At 37.8% G+C, this 26083-nt stretch overlaps 2 protein-coding genes across 2 annotated transcripts in view; one reads left to right on the top strand and one right to left on the bottom strand.

The window, feature by feature from the left end:
* ADCY5 (adenylate cyclase 5) overlaps positions 1 to 695 on the top strand; it is a 199400-nt gene extending 198705 nt beyond the window's left edge. Inside the window, exon 21 of the mRNA XM_057368570.1 lies at positions 567 to 695. Within this exon, the coding sequence (XP_057224553.1) occupies positions 567 to 695 (129 nt within the window). The remainder of the gene's footprint in view (positions 1 to 566) is intronic.
* SEC22A (SEC22 homolog A, vesicle trafficking protein) overlaps positions 662 to 26083 on the bottom strand; it is a 26106-nt gene continuing 684 nt past the window's right edge. The window contains exons 2-8 of the mRNA XM_057368571.1: positions 22992 to 23224; positions 21316 to 21519; positions 19888 to 20051; positions 18561 to 18755; positions 13847 to 13965; positions 10746 to 10811; positions 662 to 7755 (exon numbers count right to left, since the gene is read on the bottom strand). Coding sequence (XP_057224554.1) covers positions 7555 to 7755; positions 10746 to 10811; positions 13847 to 13965; positions 18561 to 18755; positions 19888 to 20051; positions 21316 to 21497 — 927 coding nt within the window. The 5' untranslated portion in view covers positions 21498 to 21519; positions 22992 to 23224 and the 3' untranslated portion in view covers positions 662 to 7554. The remainder of the gene's footprint in view (positions 7756 to 10745; positions 10812 to 13846; positions 13966 to 18560; positions 18756 to 19887; positions 20052 to 21315; positions 21520 to 22991; positions 23225 to 26083) is intronic.

Below are 26083 nucleotides of genomic sequence, written 5' to 3'. Positions count from 1 at the left end.
CTGGTCTTTGAACTTCAGTTGTTCTGCAGCACAAGTGATTATTTTTGACTGGCATCTGCAGGGACAAAGTGAATTCTGGCTAGAGTATTCCATTTGAACAGTGTCTCCCATTGCCCACTGTCTTCTTCATAAAAATAACCCCTGACTCCGAAGCTGTACATCCACTCTAACTTTTAGGTATTTTTTGAGGGTTTTTTAGTAAGTTTGACTGGTTTATCTACTGCCACTGCAGTGATACAATGAATGCATCTGAGTAGATGGAGGTGAATGGTGTGTTTTTAAAAATATGACTCATTTGTTAGACTTTATCYAGTGACCTCCTGAAAAAATGCAGTTTCCCGAGTTGTGAACTGMGTGTGACACCTGCACTTTCTCAGGTTCTAATGGTTGTGTTTGTTCAGTAATTGTGCCAGCCGTTCAGTTAGTGATTGATTGCAAACATTGATTGACTTGGAAACAAAACAGCTGATCCTACTTTAATTTTGTCCRCGGATTACTCCAAAAGCAGATGGAAAGACTGTGTGGAAGGCAAGGCAAGCATCTGTTTACTCTCGTTTATTTTACAGGTAACCACGGACATGTACCAGGTTTTAGCAGCCAACAACTACCAGCTAGAGTATCGAGGGGTCATAAAGGTCAAAGGCAAAGGAGAAATGACCACCTACTTTCTAAATGAAGGGCCTCCAATCAGTTAGCACTGACTGCAGCGCCACACAAAGACGGATTTTACATTACCCAGGATTGTGAATTGGAGAAGAATCATTTTTTGGCARTGAAGCTGAACATGCGGCGCAGCTGAAATTTCACCCCATGACTCTAGACCTGGTATCAGCAAATTCTTTGGCCACCCATCATGAAAGGCAAGAGAAAGAAATCACCTTGGAGTTGTTCCTGGCCCAGTGCTAAGTTGACCAAAGATGTGCACTACAGTGTTCACAGATAAGACATGAATTCGGCATTTTTTGAAAGGCTGCTACCACAGGATGGCAAAAGAAGCTATTTAAGTATTTATTGACGCAACACAACATTTACTTGGTTGAAGGAATGTATGATTCACTACAAAGCATTATTTTGGAATGGATTTGCACTCCCATGATGTTTCCATCCCATACTGCCAGCTATTTGAAGTGTACCACTGTGCTTTTATTAGCTGTTTTGAATGGGCTTTCAAAACTGACACCCACTGTTGCAGCACACAAAAAGGCCTTTTAGAAGGGCATTGGTAATGTTCTAGTGTGAAAAAACATTATAGCCTTGGCCCCCTCTTTTCCCTTCTTCTCCATGGTTAAATGACTGCTCTTCTGAGTGGGGCTGGCACACCTGATGAAGGGGAAGATCAAGATAAAGGAAGATGGCTCTACAACCATATTTATTAAAAAGTCGTCTGTGCTCTTCTTTGGTATCTATCAGTTTACATGGGAAAGACTAGATGTAAACAAGAGACACTTTGTGGGGATAACTCCCCTGAAACTTGTTGTGGGTTTTTTTGTATTTTTTATTTTGTAATATTGAAAACACGGAGATCTAACAGATATACCAAATTCTATATTTTGTAAATTATATACAAATTAGTAGGCAGGCTGTCCACACCGAGGTGTGGGGGGAGGTGTATATAACCTGTAAACTTTTGTGTAATTTTTTCTGCATAATACTCTGAACACAGACTTGGCAGTTTTCAGATTATCACTATACAATCAACCAACAACAACCAGGTGAGTTTCCAGGCTGAATCAGATGCATTTTAAAATGAAAATCCAGAAAAATCTACAACCTCAAAGAAGAGGAAAAACCCGCAGTAGTCACAGAGTTGTTCYGTGCAGCATTCCAGCATCTTCCCAATGGAAACGGGACCTTTGAGTTTTAGCTACTGAGACGATATCAAACATGTCAAAAGAGCTCTAACCAAATCTTCTAACTCTTAACAGGAGCTCTTGTGAGAAAATGAAAAAAAGCTCATTTGAACTTTTATTTTTAAAAAATCATTTTTCATAGATGGTCTTAATAGAATCCTGCTGATCTGAGAGTTGTCTGACATTGTAACTGCCATGTGACATTACAAGGAACTATGTGCTGCAGCATCAAGTTGATTTTCCTGTAGTAAGCACTTATTTAAACYGATTCACAGATTTTCAATTTTCAGGAATTAGGTGATCTTCAAAAAAGATTATGATGGCAAGTGTGTATATGAGGTGATCAACCTTAAAATAGTGCCATTGATACTGTGTTGGGCATCTTTATCACTAGTGGGGGGTTTCTGAATAGTTCACTGTTATCATTTATGTACCTTTTCTAACTATTAAAGAAAAATCCCTTGATATTTTATTAAAAAAAGAAAATAATTTAAAAAAAGCTATATTTTTTATATTCTGTGAGGGGGAAGTTTTGATATTGAATTTGGCTAGCACTAAAAATTACTCCAATCTTTTGACATTTAATAAACTTGTTTTCCACTCTTCTCAGGGCAGAATTATTATAGTACTAACAGCATAATGATTGCACTATGGTGATGGTGAGTTCTTTTTCCTACTCGACAATAAGTGAAACTCCATGGGCCTGTCTTAATTAATTTGCTCTATTGCTAAGCATGACCTGAGCATTAAGCCATTTAAACATGAGCTTAAATGGCATTGCCCCTTCCCGTCTCCCTTCCACTAGGAAACATYTCTGAAAAGTATAGTATGTTGACTTCTGTAAAACTGCCAAGTCTGCCCTTGTACTATACTTTTGCTCCTTTACATCTTTCCTGGTTTGCAAAATACTTAAGTTGCATCACGCTGTTATGCCTTTCTCCCCTTCTTCCACCTCCCRTCCCCTTTGTCCCTCACCGAGTTTCATTTCCTTCATGCCATACACTTGGTTTTAGGTTTGCTTTCTGCAAGTCTGCAGTCTTCTTAACTTTTGATTCATCTTATGAAGTTGTGTTGTCAATGAAATTTCAAGTCCCCAGTATCTCTAGCTGTGATTGTTGACAGTGTGTCATGATCATTTCAAGGGGTATTCACACACTCTTTACTCTGGATCTTGCAAAAATGGATACAGTTATGATTTCCCATGGAAATTGAAATCTATTTAAGTAATTTAACTATATTAAACACTGTTTCACTGGTAAAGTGTCTCTGTTTTATTTTAGCTGCATCTGGCTGGTGGGATCAGATGGAAGTTGTGTAGGAGATGCTGGATCTGCAAATAGAAACATCCACATCTTRTCTGGCAGTGATGGATGCCCTGGTCCTGTGCAGAGACCCAAGGGCTTGGCTGCACAGCAAACACCCCCTGGGTCCTGCTTGTGCACCCACTGCCCTTGGAGTCAGTCTCAGGGCAGCTGACAAAATAYACTGGCATAATTGAACAGCTTAAATTTATGTGTGTGCATCCTGTTTAAAAAAAAAAAGAAAAGTTTGTATTTTAAAAAGCACATCACCTTTGCCAAAGAATTCCCCAGGTACCTCAGTATTTGTCCTCTCAAGGACACTGGAAGGAGGCAGCACTGCTGCCAATGCGACATTTTCAATCTTTACAGGTAAAAGTAAGTGCTACACATGACAGTACCAATTAACAGGAGCCTGAGGTAGCGCTGAGAAACAAAACCCTGCMGCTTCCAGCTGACTTCTTTTAGTTGAGAAGACACTACTCAGACAGCTAAGAACCAAATGCCCTACAATGTGTTATTGGTTAGGARGGATTTTATAAGTGGACTGAGAACACAGCTGCAGGAACAAAAAGCCATGAAGTATTTAAGGTATCTGTCTTTACCAAAGTTGGTGGAAAACTATTTAATATTTCCTATGCTCTCCTAAATAATCATACAAACAGCAGTTTAGAACATTGCCTGATGTAAGCAAATATTTTTTTAACTATCTGGAGAAGGTTATTTCCCAGGGGAGAAAAGGCAGGAGTCTCCAATGCTGTGCCCTCTCATTTCAGTTACTGTACACTGACTGGCTGAATAGTTTTCCCCAAATGCATCTTTTTCCCACCCAGAAAGCATTTTGGTGAATTTTAAGGTGTTTAGCCACTTCTCCCCAACACAGATCTGGCTACGACAACTATCTGCCTGCATTTAATAAAATTATAGATTTGGGGCACACTGAATTTCTTACATGYGTGTCCTGAATTGCAAATATCCCTGGCCTGGCTGTTAAGGTGTTACACAACATCCACGGACACCAGCATCTGGCCGAAAAGTATGCCCAGAGGCAAATATTTTCATTCTCTTAAGCTTCYCAACTGCTCCTCAGGGCACCATTACTTCTAGACTGAAGTTCAGGAGTTGTCACAGAGCAAGGCATGCTACTGGGAAAGGGGCAGCTCAGCTGTTTTAAGTTGAAAAAACTCAAGTTTCCATGCTCTTGAATCTCTCTGCCCATGACCTTTCAACTGCAGGAGCAAAAAGGCTCTGCAGAGGTGGTGGCAAGGGCTGAGAAAATTTAATTTCAAGCAGGATGGAGGGCAGAAGCAGCAACACTCTCCTGCCATTTGGGAGCCAGGCAGTTGCCTGTAAAAAGCAGAGTCATATTTTTAAATTTATGTCCCTGGGCACCTCTCAGTGCCCGGCCCCAGCCTGGTCCCGTGGCTCCCTGGGAAAGGGGTGGGGGGTGCCAGGTGGGAGTTACCGCAGCAAGGAGAGCCCAGCACTGAGATGCTCAGCTGGGGCAGGCACAGCACTGSCATTCTGATGAAAGCTCCACAGGAGATCAGCTCGAGCGAGTTTCCCTGTAAGCAGCTGGTCCCAGAAATCCTTTAAACAGAATTTCAGATGCAAATAACTATTGCCATCTACTGGAAACAGCATTATATAYGTACCTTGTGTAAGTCAGTCAAGACTTTGGTCATTCCTTCCTGAAAGCAAATATAAACAGTGACACCTTATTCAAAGATAAATCTGCTTTTGTGGGTKTTGGATGAACCCATTCCAACCTTCCAGAGGTCTTCCTTTATAAATACAGCATGAAATGGGCTCTGAACTTATTAAAACCGACACAACAATTGAGCGACCATGGAAGGGCCTTCTGCAATTCAAACTAAAGCCAAGTCTGTGGTTCAAGAGAGCAATCAACACTCCTGAGTTCACCTTCCTAAGTCTGGTAACTCAAGTACCTGGTAAAATCAGCAGGGAAACCCCTGTTCTGAGTGTTGAGTTTGTATAAGCAAATAGGAAATCCTGGAAATTTTCAATTAATTTTCACCTCCAGAATGGCCTGCTGTATCTTGGTTCTCATCTCACACCAAATGTCAGCAAGTTCTAATATTACAGTCTCAAACATGCTAGGAAGCCATGTTTTTAGCACCTAGTAATACCACATAATGAAGAMCAGCCATGCTCATTAACTTTTCATTGTGAAATGGGATTTTTATCAGTGCTATAAAAACAAGAAAACAAAACCCCGACTGTTTTCTGTTACATTGACAGTTGCACTTGTTCATTATACCTGCTAATCAGAAATTAGTTTAATGTCAGCATAACTGGAATGGAATAATGGCTCCAGGTGCTATGACAAAGGAAGTTTTCATTCCTTAAAAATATATCTTTAGKAACAGCAGGAAGGGAAGGTGCCTCMGAGAAAACAAAATTCTCTGCCAACCTATAAACTGAAAAAGTGTTACAACAGAAAATTCTATAYGTGCACAACAACCAGAGTTAAAAATCAGGCAGTACTTCAGGCATCCATAGTAGCTTCCCAGCCTATCAATGGAGGGGAAAAGACAGGTGAAGGATTCTTCTAGATGCTAGCAAAATAAAACCTGGTTTTATAGTTAGAACATAACAGCTCTACCTTTTAATCTGATTTTAAATGGTAAAGGACTGCTCTTCACCTTTTCAGAAAGGTGCACTGAATGCTAATACCAGCAATTCTTGATGCAAAGTAAAGGCTGTTTGCTGCTCATGTTCATGAACACCTTCTTCTCCTCCTTCTCAAAGTGGGGAGAGAGGGAAGGGAATTAACTGCAAAGCACCAAACCTGCAGCCTGCATACCAAAGAGTCTCCAAGGGCTTCACCTCAGACAGCAGTATGAGACCCACTTGTTCACTTCCCATTGCAGTTTCATTCTCTAATTCTTCTTGATTCTATTATGCACAATTTTCATAACTAATTCCCCATCTACTCAAAAGGAAAATAAGATATCCAGTTTCTTTCTTCGTGGTCATAAAATACAACACTAAATAACTTATTTAAAAACGTAACATTYTGATATTAAATGCCCAAGAAAATTTGCCTGGACCACCACTTTCATAGCACAGCAAAGCTCTGCCAGTTCCCAAATCCAGCAAAACAAGAGCAAGAGCAACCTCCCTGCCATTAAGGCTTGATTACAACTTAAAGATAAAAGCCATCTATGTGTACATTATTAAACATCACAAATAACCGTCATACAAAAATAAAACCTCGGTGTAAGCGATGGTGGTACTCTTTGGTTGTTTGGGGTTTGCTAATGATTCACCAGCTTTTGGAGCATACAGTGGTTCTCTCAAACACACGTGTAGATCAGAGGTTTTATCCCAGCACACAAAACATTCAACCCATAAAGCTAGAAGGATCAACACAATCCCTGTATTTCTTGTTTAAGCTAATCAGACTGATTTATTATTTTCCTGTTACCAATCATTTATATCTCAGATTTAAGCTAATTATTCATCCATTTCTGAATGTAAGGAAGAACATATAAAAAGAYGAACAGTATTCCAACAAGTACAAGTCACTCCATTTACTCACCAATCCGTTCTCTTTCAACCCTTCCAGAGTCCGAACACATGAGGCRTACAAGAATCCTGGATTATGTGACAGAACTTTTTGAATAATTAYATAAAATGAACCCTATCTACATAAATCACTTTCAAAGAATAATTAAAAGGAAATCATAAATGAAAACACAATTAAAGAACTTGTAGCACAAGACAGAGCGCCACGGCTGATGCCGATCCCCGGAAACTGAGTCTCCAGGTTACATTTTAATTAAGAAAACATTCACATATTTGTCAATGTGAAACAAAACATTCCAAAATTTAGTATCTTACATATTCCACATCTAGTTTGCTAATATGCAATAGCATTATTATTACTGWTTTAGCCTATTCCCTACTGCCTCACAAAGGCAAAACTGACCTTGGAAGTGAAAAGCTTGCATGATATGCAGAAGATACTCTACACATTCCTCCATTAACAAATGTGTTTCCACTTTATCATCAGATAATGTGATCGATCATCTGGTAACATCAGATAATTCCATAACAGATTACCTCCATGGATGTATGAATGAAGCATTTTTATGCCACCAGTCATACTCCACAAAATTGGTGTCCCTGCATACATTTCACTGCATGGATATGCTCCTTTTTCCTCCCCGAGTCCCATATACTTTTGTGTCCTTTTCAAGAAAATAAAAAAATAATTAAAAAAAAGGTTCAACCACCAAGTGCAAAATGTCCACAGGCATCTTACATTGACTTATTAAAAAAAAAAGCCCCATCCAGACAGCTTCTTCTTTTGGAGAACAGCTTTACATTCCTGAGAGTAACTATTGGAACGAGACTCTGTCTCAGTGTTCCAGGACTTGTCAGACGTTGTAATCAGGGGATTTTCCCTGGGGTTGTCGCAGTCGGATTTGTAAGGTAGAAAAAGCTCCCACAGTCACATGGAAGAAGAGCTGCCACAGGTTGCGCAGTTCATACAGGTACATGTTACACAGGCAGATCAACCCAAAAGTCAGGAAGGATTTGGCATTCCTCCAGCCTGTGTAGTACACAAACAGGTAACACTGTCAGGAAATAAAAAACAAATCAGGTTACAGCATGGAAAAAAACTTCTACTGAAGAAACACTATCTAGTCAGTGAAAAATTACAGACTAAACCAAAGAAAAGTCTCAATMAAATATGTAAGAACATTATCAATTCAGCAGTCATAGAAGGGGCAGAGTACCTGGTATCAATAGAAGGTCACATTTTGCTTGCCTTAAACCCTCTTTGAGAACAATCCTCTCATGATAATTAATTGCAGACTGCAATGAGTGGCCTGTGACAAAATAAAGTGGATGTTCCTGGCAATCTCTGGTGAAAACACATTCTGCTCTGCTCAAGCAGTGGAGAAAGAACAAGAGCCACTGTGAAGTCTTTTTCAGGAAAGTCATGGCAGGACAAGGACGACACCAGGGCCCTGCAGCTCAGCACAAGGCAATTCCCCAGATACCTCCCAGTGTCTGGCCAGGGCTGATGCTGAGGGTTAACTGGTAGGTGCTAAGGCCCACACCCACTGCCCTGCTTCAGCTGMTGCAAGACTGATTCCATTTGCAGAGAAACTCAACTACTCTACTATAACTCTACCACWTTCTAGAGTCTGTTCTGCACACTGCAATGTAACACTGTCAGGACTGGSCATAGTTCCTCACTCAGCTTCCTTCCTACTGTAATTCAAGTCTCTTGCCTCAGTTTTTATCTCTAAAAGGACACAGTTTTCACTCAGACGTTTTTATTTCTTCTATTGTTTCAACTACTCCCTTAACTGCTACAAAATAAAAAAAAAAATCCTTTACTCCTCCCCTGGATTCAGGTCATGTTTGCTGAAGGAAGTTTTTCCTGAGCTTTAAGGTAGATAAGAACAGCATTTATGCTTACTTTCTATTCCAAATCTGTTCCCAGTGGATTTATAACCATGGTCACACAGATTTAACAGCATCCATCATCAGATTATCTAAAGTGCCATTTCTGTTCTTCCTGGGCATTTGCCACGTTTTATCAGTCAAAAAAATTCTACTTAATTTTCTTTTCATTTTTCATGTTCCTCAAAAATGAGCAACTGAACAATTTAATTTATTGAGGTTACTTTACATTCTATTTGAACTCAACCACTTTGTTACAAAGCATGCATTTCCACTACAAGTCTGCCTGAGATCAACAAAGTTACTTTTAAATTCTGGATATCTAAATATTGTTAGAGAGGTGAGTACTGGCAGTATCAGTAAGATCTGTATGTCCTTCCTACAAAGCTAAGTAAAACTAGAGACAAATAATCCACATTTCAGAATGTAGACAAATTGTTCTGAACCTGCTTGGCCATTCTGAGCAGAGTAAATGCAACCTACTTGTGCTGACAGTTTCACAAATCATATCTATAAAAGCAATTAGCTAGTACTGGTATCTCAGCAGTAAGAATTCAGATTATTTCCTAGTGTTGTCACTTCCACTGACAATGAGCAAGTGTGACTGCTTCCAATATTAAAACAAGAGTCAGGATATGCTTCATCAAAATGACTAATAAAGGCTTGAAAAAACAAATACTACAGTAGTTTAAAAAAGTTACCATAACATGATGTCGAATGACTGTGAATTTTACTGAGGAACTGTTTTAAATGAATTCTGACATGTATCTTTCATTAGTCTAGGTCTGAACTACTGTATTTGCTTCTTACAGAAAAGATAAAAAGGCAAAAAACACTCAAAAGGCCAAAACACCGCCATTTCATCAACTTACTATAACTAATATTGTTATGAAACTCCTGAAGCATGTTTTTCTACTACTAAAGGGAGATGTTATCATGGCAATTATTGAGCATGCTTTTATGGAGAAGACTCCTCTGTGCTAGTTCAGAGAAGATTTTGATATTTGATGATGTTTTATTTTTTTTTTGGTTATTTTTGGGGTTTTTTTTTTAACTGTTAAGAGATGACTGAAGGTTCAGCTCCTGATGCTTTGCACTTCCAGTACAACTGAGACAGTTGTTACTTTTTCCTCTTTATAAAACACTAGAAACTATGAAACAACACTAGACGTGTCAGTGAGCTTAAAACATCACATTCCATGTAAATCCGGTTCTTTTGCCTGCACACCTGGGCTACAAACATTTATTGGAATCTAGAGACACCCTGCTGTGTTGTTATTAACTGAACTAGACAATACAGCATGATGGATGCCTGGTGGGTGAACGACAGTGAAGGTGCTGTCATGCAACACAGAGAATTAATGTCCTGAGCTCTTAACTGTAGCAAAAGAACATCACAACATGCCAGGGAACCACCATTCCTCTTAATTCTGAAAACTGACCRATCACATATTGCAGGAATGATACCGGTGGTGGGAAGCAGAGTTTCAACAGATGTATTTTGAATATTAATAAAAAGCCTACATTCCAAGTTGCTTGGATTCTTTCTTTTATAMAGCTCTGCTCAAGGCAAACAGTGGAGGAAAGATACACGTGCTTATGTTTCAACGCACAGACATGAATACTTTATAAAGAACAAGGTTGCCAGTTTAAAAGAGCAGGGAAAATGTGTATTTTTTACACGAAAAAAAGAATGGAGGAGCTCCACCTTATTTGATATGGAACAGATTGTTGGCATGGAAAATTAACACCAATCTAAATTATTTAAGGCAGAAGTTGATGGGAAGTCAACAAAAGCTGAACACCACAAGGGAAGAAGCAGTATTTATTCAGGTTACATCTACTTTAACTATGAAACCATTACTTCAAGAAAATAATATAACTTCTACTGCTTGTGACTTTAAGAGATAATTGTCTTAATTAAACATCTTAATCATCCAACCAGAGAAAAAWTACTGCCATACAGAAACTCTTTGTATCAATCTACTACTACATGATAGTTTATGATTAATGAAAAGAAACCAGAGCAGAAATTATTTTTTATAATCACTCTATTCAAGTATCTGTGACATTTAAGAAAACATGATGACATTTATGCATGACTGGGTAATGTTTCTAAACTCWAGTGAATTATGCAAACAGAAGAACACACCTGGTACAAACAGGCTGCCGTTCCAAGAAAAAATGCAATAACGTAGCTGAAATCTTCACCTTCATTCTGTGAGAATAAAACAAAAAGCCATGTTTTACAATGTTCCAGTGAAATACCAGGCATTTACAATATGAAAGTTATGAATTATTGCATGTTAAAATATTTTCCTATCGAGATTTATAGTAATTCCTCTACCACACTAAACCAAGAGTTAGGACTAGTCAGTGCTTACCTTCATGTCTGTGAAAAAATCATGATCTGAAGTCTGACCAAAATGTTTACTCACAACTAATACCAAGAGTTTCAAAAGCTTTAAAGAAGTCTAGCTCTAACACTGGATACTCACCTTTTCCAGATGCCATTGAAAATTCAAGTCTAAACACTGGTAAACCAGCTTTAATATCAACTTCGTGCCTTCCTTAAGCTCCACAAAATGGAAACGAGGTAAGAGGCAAGGAACCAAACTGGCCACTAGGGTGGGGTAAAACTCTACACAGAGAATAATGACTCTGTGCTCATTCAGTGAGAGCAAACAGCAGCACAGGAATTTGTCAGACTTGGAAAATAAGGTTTTCTTGAAGGAAAGATGGAAAAGTTTACTTGACATGACAGATTTTTCTACTATGTGTTTAGAAAACAAAACAAATCCTTCTAATTTATTCAAACGGGCTGTTATAGTTGCAGACCTGAGCAGAATAAATTTACATGCTCAGTGACTATTCTAACTGCATTTCCAACAAACATCTGCAATCACAGAAACTTTCCTAGGGAAAAAATGGGTACTCATGCAAATATTCCTCCTTGAGAGCAAAAATCACTTTGGGAAGATGGTGGTCCATTCAAAAGAACAACTTGTGTCTGCTGAGCTTATGTTCAGTGTGAAGCAGTTCCATCTCAGTGCTGACTAGGAAAAACTTTGCATGCCTGCACATAAAAACGACATACACAATGCAGTAACTTCTGCACAGTGTGTAAGTGCCTCAGTGCCACTGCGTATTTGGTGGAGCACAGTTACAGACTGTAACAGAATTTTATGAACACCCAAAAAAACCACTGATTATAAAGCAAACTAATTCAGAGAGATGCTTTTGACTGACTTCTTAGAACACGTTCCATTAATTGTGTTTTGGATTATTTCTCCTTAAACTTTGTAGRTTTTTCCATAATAAAGTAAATTAAGAGAAATTTTAATGGATTTTTAGTGTGCCTCATTTATCAGAAATTAAAATTATCTTCCATCTGTACTGCAATCTATTACCTCCGGACGCAATAACACAGAGAATAAAATTAACTGTATGTCCTGTCATCACTTAAATAGATTAATCTAACATTGGCATTCCTTTTAAAAAAATCAGCTGCAGAAAGGTAGCAAAGTAAGTTTTAGCAACATCACACTAACTGACAGAAATCTGTTCAGTACTATTTGTACTACAGCATACTTTAAACTCATTCCTATTTATAAACGCAGAGAATTGTGCATAACACAGAAAAACCTAATTAGGGATAAAGTGAAGATTTAGGTTCACTTGGTCTTTCTCTAAAAAACAACCCAGAGACATCTCAAAAAGAAGACCTAGCATAGAACATTTTAATTAACCCTGYTCATCTACCCACTAGTCTTCATGAAATGCTGAGACCTCAGCAGTACTGCTTATTAAATCTTTACATGCATCAATACTGTGTAAGACAACTAGAATACTGATATTCTTCTTTACCTTATTTCCCTAAAAGGAATCCATTAAGTATAAAAAATACTGCAGTTGGTTGGTAAAAGGCCTGGARACCAAGGCTTATGAGGGGCAGCTGWGGAAACTTGGGCTGTTAACTCTGGAGGAGACTCAGGAGAGAACTTAACAGCTCTCTGCAATTCCCTGAAAGGTGACTGGGAGATTGTAGCAAGGTGGGGATCGGGCTCTTCTCMCAGGTAACAAGGGGTAAGATGAGAGCAAATGGCCTCACATTGCACCAGGGGAAAAAGTTCYTCACTGAGASGGCTGTCAAGCTGCCKAGGAAAAYGCTTGAGTCACCACCCCAGAAGGAATTCAAATGCCTAGTAGATGTGGCACTTTGGAACATGGTTTAGTGAGCTTGGCAGTGCTGGGTTATGGTTGGACTCAGATCCTTTCCAACCTAAATTACTCATGACTCTGTAAAGTCCAGATATGTGTGAATAAAACAACTATCTATTGGCCAAGCAAGAGAATTAAGATTTTGTTTCAGAAAACTTCCATGAGGTTTTTAGTTTCTATGTCTATCACCACAACAACAGAACCATTAAATGACAAGATCCCTTTTTTTTTTTGTGGCAGCAAACATGAACTTTCTGTGCATGCCTGCAAGTACAACCAGTATATTCACCTGAATTACCTGAAAGCGTAAACCATTATAAATGACATTGTGGCACTTGTGAGAATACAACCAGCACAAGAAATGGAATAGAAAGAAACTGAAAGGCTACAGGGAGGGTCATTGCAGAGATTTTACAGGAAAAAACGGGGTCTGGAGAGGTTGTTTGATGAGGGGGATGTTGTTGGAGGACATGAAGGGAATTTAGAAGAAATCACTTGACARTTTTCTGACACTGTGATCCTTTCAGCACACGAGAAATAGGCATCCTACATATGGCTTATTAAATACAAACAAAAAACTACAAAAATTCTCTAAAAAACGATTTTACAAAACCTGTTTGAAGATTCCCGCTCTGTGGACTTTTCAAAAAAACTGCCCAGATTTTCAAAGCTGTTCATCATTTCACTCAAGTGCTTTTAAATAGCATCTATAGAAATTAAACACCTCATACCCTGGCATAAATTTAGAAAACAGAACATTATGTTCACATCCTCACTGCTACCAAGGTAYCAGGGAAGGAGCTGCCCACCCACCTTCCACTGCTGTTAAAACTCGTAGCCCCAATGAATGAGGCAGCATATTCAAGGAGAATGCACAGATTGCAAACAATGCAGATTTCATAACAGAGCCTGACCTCACAAACAGTACTTCTATAATAAAACTGGCACCACTTAGTTCATAGACCATCTTCTAAAATGATAATTGTGACTGCTATGATGCATGACTTTTAAATTCATAAGCATGTAYAATACCTGGAGAAGGCTTTCTATGGCATGGAAGCCACGGATTAAATTCAAAGCTCCACATAACAGACTAAGCACAAATGAGACAATTCCTGGCAGAGTCACAGGCTCCAGACGCTGATGAGGAGCTGCAATGAAGATAAAAAAAAAGGATATCAGAGGTCAAAGCAATGCCTTTWGAAATTCAGTAAAATAATAATATCATTTTTCAGTGGCTTCTAGCTCAAGAGATCACCAAAACAAACCACAAAATGTCTTTTTTTTTTCCTAAAATGACAAAATATTGTAAATATTTCAGCACAAGGTTTAGAAAAGCAARTTTTCCTCCGGTTCACATTTAGAATTGTCTTGTTATATTTAGTCTTTACCTCAATATGTTCCATTTATTCAGTATGGTACTGGTGGTTGCTCAAACATGCCAGGAAATCAATAGTAAAAGATGCACTTGCTATTGAAATCTGTCCATAATTAGTAACCAGCTAATAAGTCATGTACTTAAGAGCTTCTCTCACAACTTCCCCTCTTCTTTAACACTAATSCATCAGTGAGATACTGAGGCTGATTTAGCTTGTTTGCTGAAGAGAACACTAAGGCAAAGCTATCACAGTACCCTTCCTTAAAAACAGAGTGAAAGCTACCAAAGACACACATAAAGAAACAGCTCTGAAATTCAGCTGGGATCTGTATTACAATCTTACATGGACCTTCCAGATTGTGCTTAGCCTCTTGCAAGCAAAACACATTAAAATTAAAACACTTTCCACATACACCCACTCTTTCAAGCCTATCTAGGGTCACAACTATGTAACAGTTATGTATGTTCCTCATTACTGTCCCTTTCCATAATGAATAACAGAAAGCAAATGTGAAAAAACAATGCAAAACTCTTAACAGTCTGGGCGACACTGGGAAAACAATGGGACTACTGAGCTGTACTCAAATCATTCTGTTCAAATCATCCAAGTGTAAAGATGAGAACAATGAGGTTAATGAACTGTAACATTAATGGGGAGAGGGGTGTCAATCCTGGTTGTTTGTATTGCACAGAGCCAGGAAAAAGGTTTTTCAAACAGTTTATGAAGTTACAGAACCTAAAAAAAAACCAACAAAAGCTATTTCACATTGATAAGCAGGCATGGCTGTCTAATTATGAGTGTTCGATAACACAAAAATAAAATACAGGATGAGTTCAGTTAATTCATTTGTGCTGAATTTAATAGTGTATAATCAGTTGTGGGTTTTTTTAAACAAAAGCATAACCCATGTTTAACTTTGAGAGCTCACTRTTTTCCTAACAGGGAAACATTATTCCCAGCAATCACTTAGTTAAGGTTAGATATGCTAGATAKGCTATTTGCAGACCAAACCATTCTTTTTCAATTACTCCCAACTGGTTGTTTTCTTYTGGCTTTTTTWAAACCATCTCATCTAGACAGTGGCAAAAAGCTGAGGGTGTGTATGACTGTTTTTAGCCAAAAGAAATTCAATTCCCTTAACTGGTAGATAAAATTAGTTCAGTGCTCTCTACTCACAGCTCTCCAGAAAATCTCCTTTTTCTCATATATTGGGTAACTTAAAATCATATACTAAAGCATCATTTAGAACAGCTCTTTGAGAACCATGGGGGGAAAAGTAAAGAGTCTGGCCAGCTAAATCAAGACAGTCTATGAAGGTTAATAATATACTAACTTCTCTCATTTAAAAATATGAAAACTAAAAGACATTATATACCATTACTAATGTCACTGAACTCTCCAGGGCTCAACCAATTYTAGTGTTATAATCAAAGCAACAAGAGTCATTTACAAGCAAAAAGATGAAAGAAAAATCAAAAGAATGAAGAAGGAATGTCCAAGAAGGCAGGTTAAAGGGCAACTGACTTTGAATTGGTACATCCATCAATCTTAGAAATATGGCAAGTGCCATATCAAAAATTTTCAAACACAAATTCTGAACTTAATGTTGACATTTAAATAAAAATTCAGGTAATYCACATGATATGAGAAACTGCACTACTTGTAACGATGTTTATTTTTAAAACTAAAAAGTAAAAAAAACCCTAAAACCAAAAGCATGGAGTTACCATCAGGCGAAAAATAACTCAGATTTGACAACTGCTCCTTCATAGAAAAAAAATTGCAGAAAATAGTAAATTTATCCTAACCTGAAACATCACACATCAGCAYGCTGTGGACCCTATTTCTAGTGCCTGCCAACACCTACATGCACGTTGGAAGCAAGATTCTATCCATAATCTTCACTTKATGCTTCCCACACGCAGAATTACCCCTATTCCTCACTGCACTGCACAACTCTCTGAGGAAAGAGGGCTCCTACCTGCAAGTACTCAGCTTACACAGGAGGCCTGGACACTGCACCCTGGCTACACCTCCAGTCACCGTGTGAGCAAGAGCCACTGCTTCCCCACCACGGCCCAAACTAATGCCTCCAACTCTGCCATTCTGCACAACAAATCAAGATTTGCATCCACCTAACTACCCACCTCTGCATGCTCTCCAACTTTATTTAACACAGTTCACTTACAGCAAGTCCTGCTTTTTAACAGTACAGCATATTCAGGAAATTCCACTAGGCAAAACATATCTTTTTGTGAGAATCWGTCCTTCGGGCAAAGGAGAAATTTGGAAGTTCAGCCAACTGAGTGGGCAGCAAACATCCAGAGAAAGTTCTTTTCAAGGGTGGAGAGAAGTGATGAATGAAAAGAACTACAAAACTACTAGCAGACTTGCTAAAAAAGACAGTGTTATTCAACAGCATCTAAAATGTGAAGAGCTGAAGGAGCAAAGTGCCAACCTCTCGTAATGTACAGCCCTTTGATGGTGAGTTCCTACAGCAACTCAAGGAAGGAAGCGGGTAACTGAACAGAGATCTATGGAATTCAGAGGAAGAGGAAATGTTAAAAGCAACTGAAAGAGAAACAGAAGAAAATCGACATGGAAAGAAAAGAGGACAACAAAACTGCTTCTGTAAGAAGCTGTGGAGTAAGGAGGTAAGTAAAAAAAATTAGAAGATCACCTGCCAATTATTGTCAAATCTTCTTTTTTAGTAAAAAAGGGAAATGTTCCCTATGTATTTCAATTCAGGCCTGTACAACCTTCCAACATTCTTACTCAAAAAAGTGATAAAAAACACATCTCCCACTACATGGACAACTTTTAAATAACAGTCCATTTTGACACAGGCTAAGTTCTCTCATGCTTATTCTTTTTTCTTTCCCCAGCTACAGGAAGTTTGAATCTAGACAATTTTCWGAGTTGACCAGCTGCCACTTCTGCCACTATAACCTTTTCCACAAAGCAGGATTACACCAGAACATTAAGAGTAAGCARCAATATAAGAACCAAAAGTGGCAAAAGAGTGGTATCACAGAATTAAATTCATTTAAAAAGAACCCACACATGTAAAAAGATGACCAAGGTATGCACAGAGCTGCTTCAAAGATTTCACTCTTTTGAACAATTTAAAAATCTTCACRTTTTTCCTTTATTAATTTTCCAGAATCTAACTCTAATACTGTTAAATTGCAAATACAGAGACTGTAAACCATTTCTATACTGTCTTGTAGCACCTGGAATTCTCAGAATCAGAACCCCAGAGTACAAACAGGGCACCCTACTGATTCTGTTTGGCTTTCATCTTCTGTAGAAAGCAGTTTTWAACATTCCAGAGTAATCCTTACGAGTAAGTACATAATAAGGATAATATACTGGCAAAGAGATCCTATTAATACATATACATAAACCACACAAACCCTCATTTATTACAACATTGTAGGAGGTGTTTAGATTTACRATTGCAATTCTATGCTTTATGACTGCATCCTGACACAGCATCAGTTGTGTGCCTGCTCAGGATAATTTACAGGCAGAAATACTTTTGGAAAAAGAAAGGGAAATAYATTAACTAATTAAAATCAACACTTCCTTCCATTCTGTTTATGATTTTGCTTCTCTAAACTTGGAAGACTGAAATCAGATGATGTCAGTCCCACATGTGGAGTCCACGTATTAGTCCAAGGATCTGGCATTTTGTTTCTGTCCTGCTGGGGAACATCTGAATTTGGGCCTCAAACTGATTCAGAAGATTCATTTAATAGCACAAACCTTTAACCCAGCTCAACCCCACAACTCTACATTTACCTTCCACACTAAGTAAATTGATTTTTTTTTTTTAAATTAATGGCTACTTAAATGAATTTGGCAATTTTATACAAAACTGCGATTCTTAAAATCATGCACAAGGCACTCATTTTAGAGAGTGCATCTTTTAGCCARCACAGCTCTTTGGATTTTCACTATTGCAGAGGCTTCCAAAAGTGATGCTTCTCCCTCCTGCTGCTCTAACTCCTGAGACTGCTCTCAGCTTATATCAACATTGAGTCTTACTGGGCAGAAATAATAAAAATAATCAGAAATCTTAAAAGGTCAGAAAAGAAAGATCATCTTCTTAAGTGCTCATCTTCACTTGCAGGGYTTTTTTCCTTCAATAAAACAGTCCATTGAACAGAGACATTTGTCCCTCTGAGTGTCTTGGGAATGTAAGCATTTGGAGCAGGGGACAAAACAGACATCTGAGCTAAAATACACATAAGGTCATACCAGCTTTACATTTTAGAAACACGAAAAAACCTTTTTTTTAAAGAAAAAGAATTTGGTTGCATCTGTCTTATTTAAGGATACAACAACAGAAGTCTGGAACTTACCTGCAGATATCTTACCAGTACCCTTATACTCCCCCACAGATATATGTGAAAACCCATTGGCTGAACCAAGTTCTGACACAGAAATTTGATACGGTGGTCTCAGTTTGATTTCTGTCTGCATGTCAGCAAGATTCATCTTTGTGGACAGAGAACGTGTGTTGTTATATCTCTGTTTGGTCCTCTGAATGAAATTGTCTGTGCAAAATTAAAAATAAAAAGGTGTGCTTTTATGGACTTTGTTGATTACACAATCCAAAACCATGCAACTTTTCAGTTCACAAACTAAAATATATTGTCTGAAATGTTCATATTTATCTGGTATTTTTAAGACTATTTCTGTTTTGTGCCTAATACATCATGGGTTATTTAATTCTGCAGTTTAAAAAAAAAAGCCAACTAAGTTCTAAAAATCTAATTATATAATTACTGTGAATAAACTCATTACTTCCACTGCATAAGACTGAATGCATTTCTAATTTAACAGATTTACTGCACTTTTCTAGCTTTTCTGATAGTTTAGTAAATAGCCTTATGAAAAAAAAATTATGTTGTGGAAGGAAACAAGTGTTCATAGAAATCTTCACAAGGAGGACAGTAACATCATACAGAAATTGTCAATAACTGACTGACTGAATTATATACAGGAATTAACCAAATGGAATATCTTCCTCCATGTTTCTAAAATTGCAGCTCTTTTGTTCTAATGTGTTTTGTCAGATTTATAGTAATTTTGTAAGTTTTTTAAGTAAGTAAAGTTTTGTAAGATTGTAGTAATTTCTMACACATAGTATTAAAACTACATAAATTAATGGAATTCATAACAGCTGTTATCTAGTAGATATGAGTTACATTTAGAGTGAGTCTGAAGATTAAAGGCTTCATTACATCATAAGACAAATAAAAATTGCTCCCTTTCATGTGCTGAACAAAAGGTAGTATAGCTAAGAGCTATGAAACTGTAAGCTTTTACTTGAGAAATTTATCAAGCTCTATGACTTCACAGGTTAAGTATTTCAACAGGTATGAAATCAAACAACTCCTAGTATTATTAACTAGAAGATGAACTCCAGAGTTGGTCACATTAAACCAAAACCTAATGGAATCAACAGAAATAAGTCTGGATAAAACTCTAGTAGCCTAATTTAATACCCCCAAAAGTATTTCTTTACTAACTCTTAACAAGAGTTAAATCAGATTCTAAATCCCCCTGAAACAGAGCTATAAACTGCTTTGGACATTTTTGTTTTGTGTGCATTAAGTTGCATCTATTTAAATACTCATTTGTCTTAGAAAGCGAATGAAGGGAGGAAAAAACTCAGATCCTTACCAAACTCTATAAAACAGTATGGTCTGATAGCAGTATTTGTCTTCATCATATTGTAGGTAGTGATGAACTCTTTCTGAAGCTCATCCAGGAAGCAGAATGCCAGGACACTGGGATAATTTTCAGTGCACAACATCATATAGCTCACTCCCAGAGAACTTATAAAGCTAGAATTCAGAAAATATATTCAAAATTTCAAATTTAAATTCAGTGAATTAACTGCTTGTCTAGGCTGACCCCATATTCWATAATCAGAAAAACAAAAATTTATCTGGGGTGGCAAAGGAATAACTGTTTACCAGTTATTAAAAGTGCAATAGTATTCTAGAAGAAAAACAATTTCCTTTTAAGTAATGCTTTACCTGAACACCACATTGTACGATCACATGGGACTCTGTATTACACATATATGTGTAAACATACACACACGTGTGAAACATCATATAACAAAGCCTTTAGGATTCAGAAACATGACAGGYTTGTCACTTGTCTCAAAAGTACAATATGTGATCTGATGAATCCCCAAAATACAAAACCTTATCTTCAAATTGGGGGGAGGGCTGTTGGTTATTTGTAGAACACAGGAAAAAATAAAACTTTTCTGTAGCATGCAGAATTAATCATTCTCAAAAGACAGCTGCAAGGACAACCAGAGGTGTCAAATATGAAATCAGAAAAGGACAGTTATCAATACACATACTCCCTTTTGCATTTAGGCAATTCATTAGAGTTCAGGTTTCCATGATRCATTCAAATTTCTTCAAAATCTTGCTGGATAACTTCCAGCATTAAAAGTAATTAAAGACAAAAGTGGTAAAAACTAGCATGATTAAGCCTTATATCTCATTCTTCAAAGTTTGTTTTAAGGTAATTAGTTTACAGGCCAAAAAAATTTGGCCTGGAAAAAATTGACTTAAACAATTTAGTCCATCATGGGCCTTAATCCAAGAAATGCTGGAAACTCACATATCCCAATAAGAGATGGAGAGGRCTGAGCACTTTCTAGGATCATTTAGGTGGTAGACTTTCCACCACTGTAACTTTCTACATTACTAGGGGTTGGTTAAGAGGAATTTACCTCATTTAGAATATCTAAATTAGAATCAGAATTCAGACCAGTTAAAATGCAAGCTAACTATAAACATTAGAGAATTTCTTTTAATATCTAATCCAAAMCTACTCTTTTGGTCTAAAGCCACTCTTCCTATGATGYTGTCCTGTAACTCTGCACCCTTGTAAAGGAACTTCCATGAAAATTTTATCTTTATGTCAAATCTTTATACAATTTCTCAGCTTTAAATTTCTGATACATAAATAGTGTCAAGAATCAGTCTTAGTTTGATTATGCATTTCTAATGTGAACTGTTAACTTTTTAACTTACAGACAGASACAAGCYAGGATGTTGCAAATACATAAATGAGAAGCCTTACTTTATATTATACTGTCCAGTTTTCAGAGTACATCTATCAGGAAGTTGAGAAAGTTTTTTTGAGAGCATTTTAAAATATTTTCTACATTCTTGCATTCCCGTGCTCTGCTCATAATCAGTCGATGCAGACAGTGGGAGTCCATCCCTCACACGGACCACAGAGGCAGATAAAATCATAGACATTGCCAACAGAATTAGCGAMAACCTGCAACAAAACACAAATCAGGAGGAATCAGATTAAGGTAAAAGTAGAAACAATAGTCAACTGTGATGAATCAAACTTCTCAAGCTGTCTACTGGGTTCAGGCTTCAACTGGGGCATAGTGAGGATTTAAAACTATAACTCAAGTCTAAACTGAACAGGACCTACTAATCTACATGAGCCACAAAGGGTTCCTCAAACCCTACMTTAAATCAAAACATTCAAAAGTTTAGCAAGCCAAGTATTAAAAGAAGGATTACTTATCTGCTAAGCATCAGTACACAAATTTGTTCTCCTACAAGTGGGCGAACCGCTAGAATTTATATGAAGCCAAAAGCAAACACTTCCTCAGTTCTTAACACTGCTCTGYAGACTCCTACCATATACTACACCTATCACTTCAGACACTATGAAAAAATATTTTTGCCTCCCTCAGATGATGCTACTCAAGTTCCATACAGTCACAAACTGCAAAAGGAAACAGATTTCTGGAYACAGCTGAAATATGCTTTTGTGTKTGATACTGAYATGYTTACAGCACCTTTCAAACTATGACRTTAAGGGTGCTTTACAAGCCTCACCAACTGAAGGACTGTATTCTCACAAGTCARAAATCAAAATTTTCCCCCCAGAAAACACTGCCTCTTCACAAAAGACAGGAAATAATTATTTTTTTCACCTGAACTCTCATCTTCTYTATTTCCCACTCCCCAAAGGCTATATATCCATCAGGATACTTAATGAATAATCAACAACATTCAGGTTTCTCAAGGTTATTTGCTCCTCAGAGAGAGAGAGARTCATATAATAATGTAAGCACTGAAAATGTGTTGTCATTTTCAGTTTAATAAATTCAGCTCCATCAGCAGTCAAACTTCAACCTTCTTTGAGACGCATCACATTAGCTGAATAAATTCCAAATTAATGCCCTTGTATTTTACTTGTACAGCACATCACACTTTCCCCAAAGCCGTAACAGCCATAAAGGCCACTGCTGACCGCAGTCAGCTGAATACCTTGGGGCTTTTATCAGGTGCCCTTGTTATTTCAGCACTTCACTAGAGAATTCCCTCCTGAACAAAGTGCTTCCATCAGCTGGATGCAAAAACTGAAAACAACCCCAACTCCAGGAACTCCTCTAGATCAGCATGCTGGAATGCAGCATTCAAGAAAATAAACCCAGTTGTAGAAACTGTTACCTATCTTTGAGTTCATGCACATGTTCCCAGAAGGACAATTCACACAGAATGCAGACGGACCCACTTTCTTAACTATGCTGCTAACCATATAACCAAGGCAGCAGCTCAAGAGCACAACAAAATTGCAGAGGAGCTTTAAACTGTAATGGTTCTCTGACAATAACCATCTCTACCATTTGGAACTCAATCCTGACAGGGACTTTTGGGAGCTGTATCACTACAAACGAAAGAGCAATGATGCGATAGCAAGGTTTAAACACCCCTTCATTAACTTACTTGCACAAAATGTAATTTTATGGATCTGCATTTCCTCTGATGAAAAAAAWAAACTTTGTTAGCGCCGAACATGAAGAAAGGAACGTAGCTCCATGTCCTGTTTCAGGAAAAGGCAGTGAACAGGACTGCTCTGCAGGAGAAACCCAGAGTCCCGTGGACAGCTCTCAGAAGAAAAGATATTATTCTGTTCACTTTTTAAATTATCTCGATGGTTAAAGTTCATGTTGAGCTATCTGATGAGATAAGAACAAACAAAAAAAAGTTAATAAATATACTTACTGGCTAACAACATTGTTCAGCTCTTTTTGTGAAGTCATATATATTGGGAAGACCTGACCACAGCCAAGGGAGGTTACTCAAAAGATACTCAAAGCAAAAGAAAACTAGAATAGTAGAGATGTTAAAATGTTTCTGTGTTCTTCAAGTGAAGTTCAGGAAGTCCCATCACTTGAGGCATTTAAAATGGGAACACATCCGTCTGCACAGTACAGGAGTAATTCAGGTTTACACAGCCTTTGACACTGAATCCCATCATTCATCTCACAAACCACGTTTAATTAATTTATTAATCTCTGACCAGAGCACTCCAGGAACACAGMATAACCACAGCTGTATTTCCAAAGCATTAAGATTTTCAATGTTCAATCTCATCATAGCTGCTTTTCTCCTACAACTAAGGACAAAGAACATACATACCACTAACAAGAGCATGTATGCACAAAGAACAGACAAAGCATATGGCACACACATCTTCAGAGGTGCTCTTTCAACTTTTATGTCTATTCTGTATGTAAATAAATAGCTGCCGACAACTTGAACAAGATTTTCTTCGAGACTCCTATTTATATTCAGAGAAATAGATGCTCTTTTGCAGAAGATAACCCTGTACTGAAACCTGCCAATTCTCTTAATATACTACAAAATCATGCAAGGTAGAAATCGTGTTGAGCTGAGGAATTTAACACCAGTCAGGTTTTGTTACCATCATCTTAAAAACATGGCCAGTGAAAATATGAACTTCTTCCTCAGCTTCTTAACAGCAGAATCAGAAAGCTATCTAAAAACCAAAGCTATTTAAAAAGCAAAGAAAATTACTTTGGTTGGAAGATCATACATATGTCAAGAGATGTATAATACACACACTATAATAGAACATTCAGCCTTACCTGAAAATGTATTAACAAAAAAAAAAGTTTATTAAATCTACTTTACCCAGCTCTCAAAACAATACACCTTTATACAAAGAGCCAAGTGATAAATTTGATATACACTTACATATGTAGAGATTGCAGAAAGAACATTAAAGATAAGATAGTACTTTTAGAGCTACCTCTATATGTCTTTTTAAAATCTCTATTCAAAGACACATGAAGTAATTCACCAAATCATCACAAACTTCACGTTTTCCTCCAAAAATTCYGTACTACTCATCCACCTGAAGATGACAAGAGTGCATTTCCACTACAAATGGTCTATACATCTATTACAGATGCAAGAAAACGAACAGGGATTGGGTTCACTGTCCYAATCCATGACAGATTTGTGGAATACCAAATCCAACCAGCAGGTGTTTAGCTCACAGGTACCACAGAGGGTCCTTCACAAAACACATCACCAGCCACTGGAACCCCTCGTCACAGCCTGTTGTCCATACTACACCTTATGTGAAWTTAAGAGGCAATGGGAAAAGTTTTTCACACAAAAAACTACCAGGATTATTAAAACCAAATCACAACCCTGTGCTCAGTGGGATTCTGACCCCCACAWAAACTCCAACAGGAAAAGCACATCACAGAAGCATCACTCCATGCTTGCACTATTCTTACTTCCTTCAGTATCTACTTCTGCCCCATCTTCACTAATTTCCCCTTACAGCCTTTCACGGCCTCCCTGCAAATGAGGACTGGGAGAACTTAGGGAAAACTGGAGTATGGAGAAAGCTGGCCAYAGACAGGTAAGAATCAGGAGAGTGGCTACTCTTCTGTTACTACCATCTCTAGAGCTGTTCAGTGCACATGTCAGCATCCATTACTTTCACAAATATGAATTAACACATGTGCCTGGATTCATTTCCTCCCATGAAGGAGAAACCTCAGGTGATGGAAACCAGAGACTGTTTCACTGTCATTTTTTTTAAGAAATATTCAATTATCGTGTTGTTTACTTCTGTGTTACAATAGCATTTGTTCCTGAAGCAACATCTAGAAAAGTCCTAGAAACACTGGAAACAGAAACTGGAACGTTCCAGTCTTTTGTAACAAAGTGGTCATCTAAAATGTCATCTGACAGTTAATTGTTTCACACCGACCTGACATAGTCTTGTAACATTTTCAACAAGTGTTTCAAAGTGACCTATGACTATGATTTGCTCGGGATGCTTCAGCTTAAAAAATCTAGTTTCCTCAAAATTCTGAGCAGATTTAGTGTAATGGCAAACCTATCCTCCTGCATGTGATAGCCTTCAGCACCAACTTAATCACAGCATTTCCTGCTGGGATGTCTGCCTCTCATGAAAACCTTCCATAAAATATAAAACTGGTAAGTAGGTGCAACCTGCACTCCCATCTGACACAGAATGAAGATAAAACTTCTGTGCTTACTTCAAGTGTACCTAATACTGTTGGACAGTTTATTGTCCCCATTTATAAGGGTTGTGACAGCTGCATTACACAGGCAGGAATCTTAATTTTTTCACTATAGGGCATACTTCAGAAATTCGTGTGACAAACTGGAGCATAACAGGACACAACAAATAAAGCCACTTTGACATCATCAGATATGATGAAAGACAAGGCAATGACCTTAAACCACGAGCCAATATAATCCCTTCCATAATGGCAGGGGGAAAGAGACCTCAGAGGCAGAATCAAGATTCACAGAATCAATTAGGCTGAAAAAGACCTCTGAGATCTTCGACTCCAACCTGTGACTGRACACCACGATGTCACCAGCCACCACCAAGTGCCACGTTCAGTTTTTCCTGAACAGGCGGCTCCAGGAACAGCGACTCCACCACCTTCTTGGCATCCCAATCCAAAACATAATCACTCTTTCTGAACGAATTCCTCCTAACGTCCAAACGATCCTGAAAA

The sequence above is a fragment of the Malurus melanocephalus genome, unplaced genomic scaffold, assembly GCF_030028575.1.
Source record: "Malurus melanocephalus ecotype Western Australia unplaced genomic scaffold, MMel_1.1 scaffold_94, whole genome shotgun sequence".
NCBI lineage: Eukaryota > Metazoa > Chordata > Aves > Passeriformes > Maluridae > Malurus > Malurus melanocephalus.
This window is presented reverse-complemented; position numbering and strand designations above follow the sequence as displayed.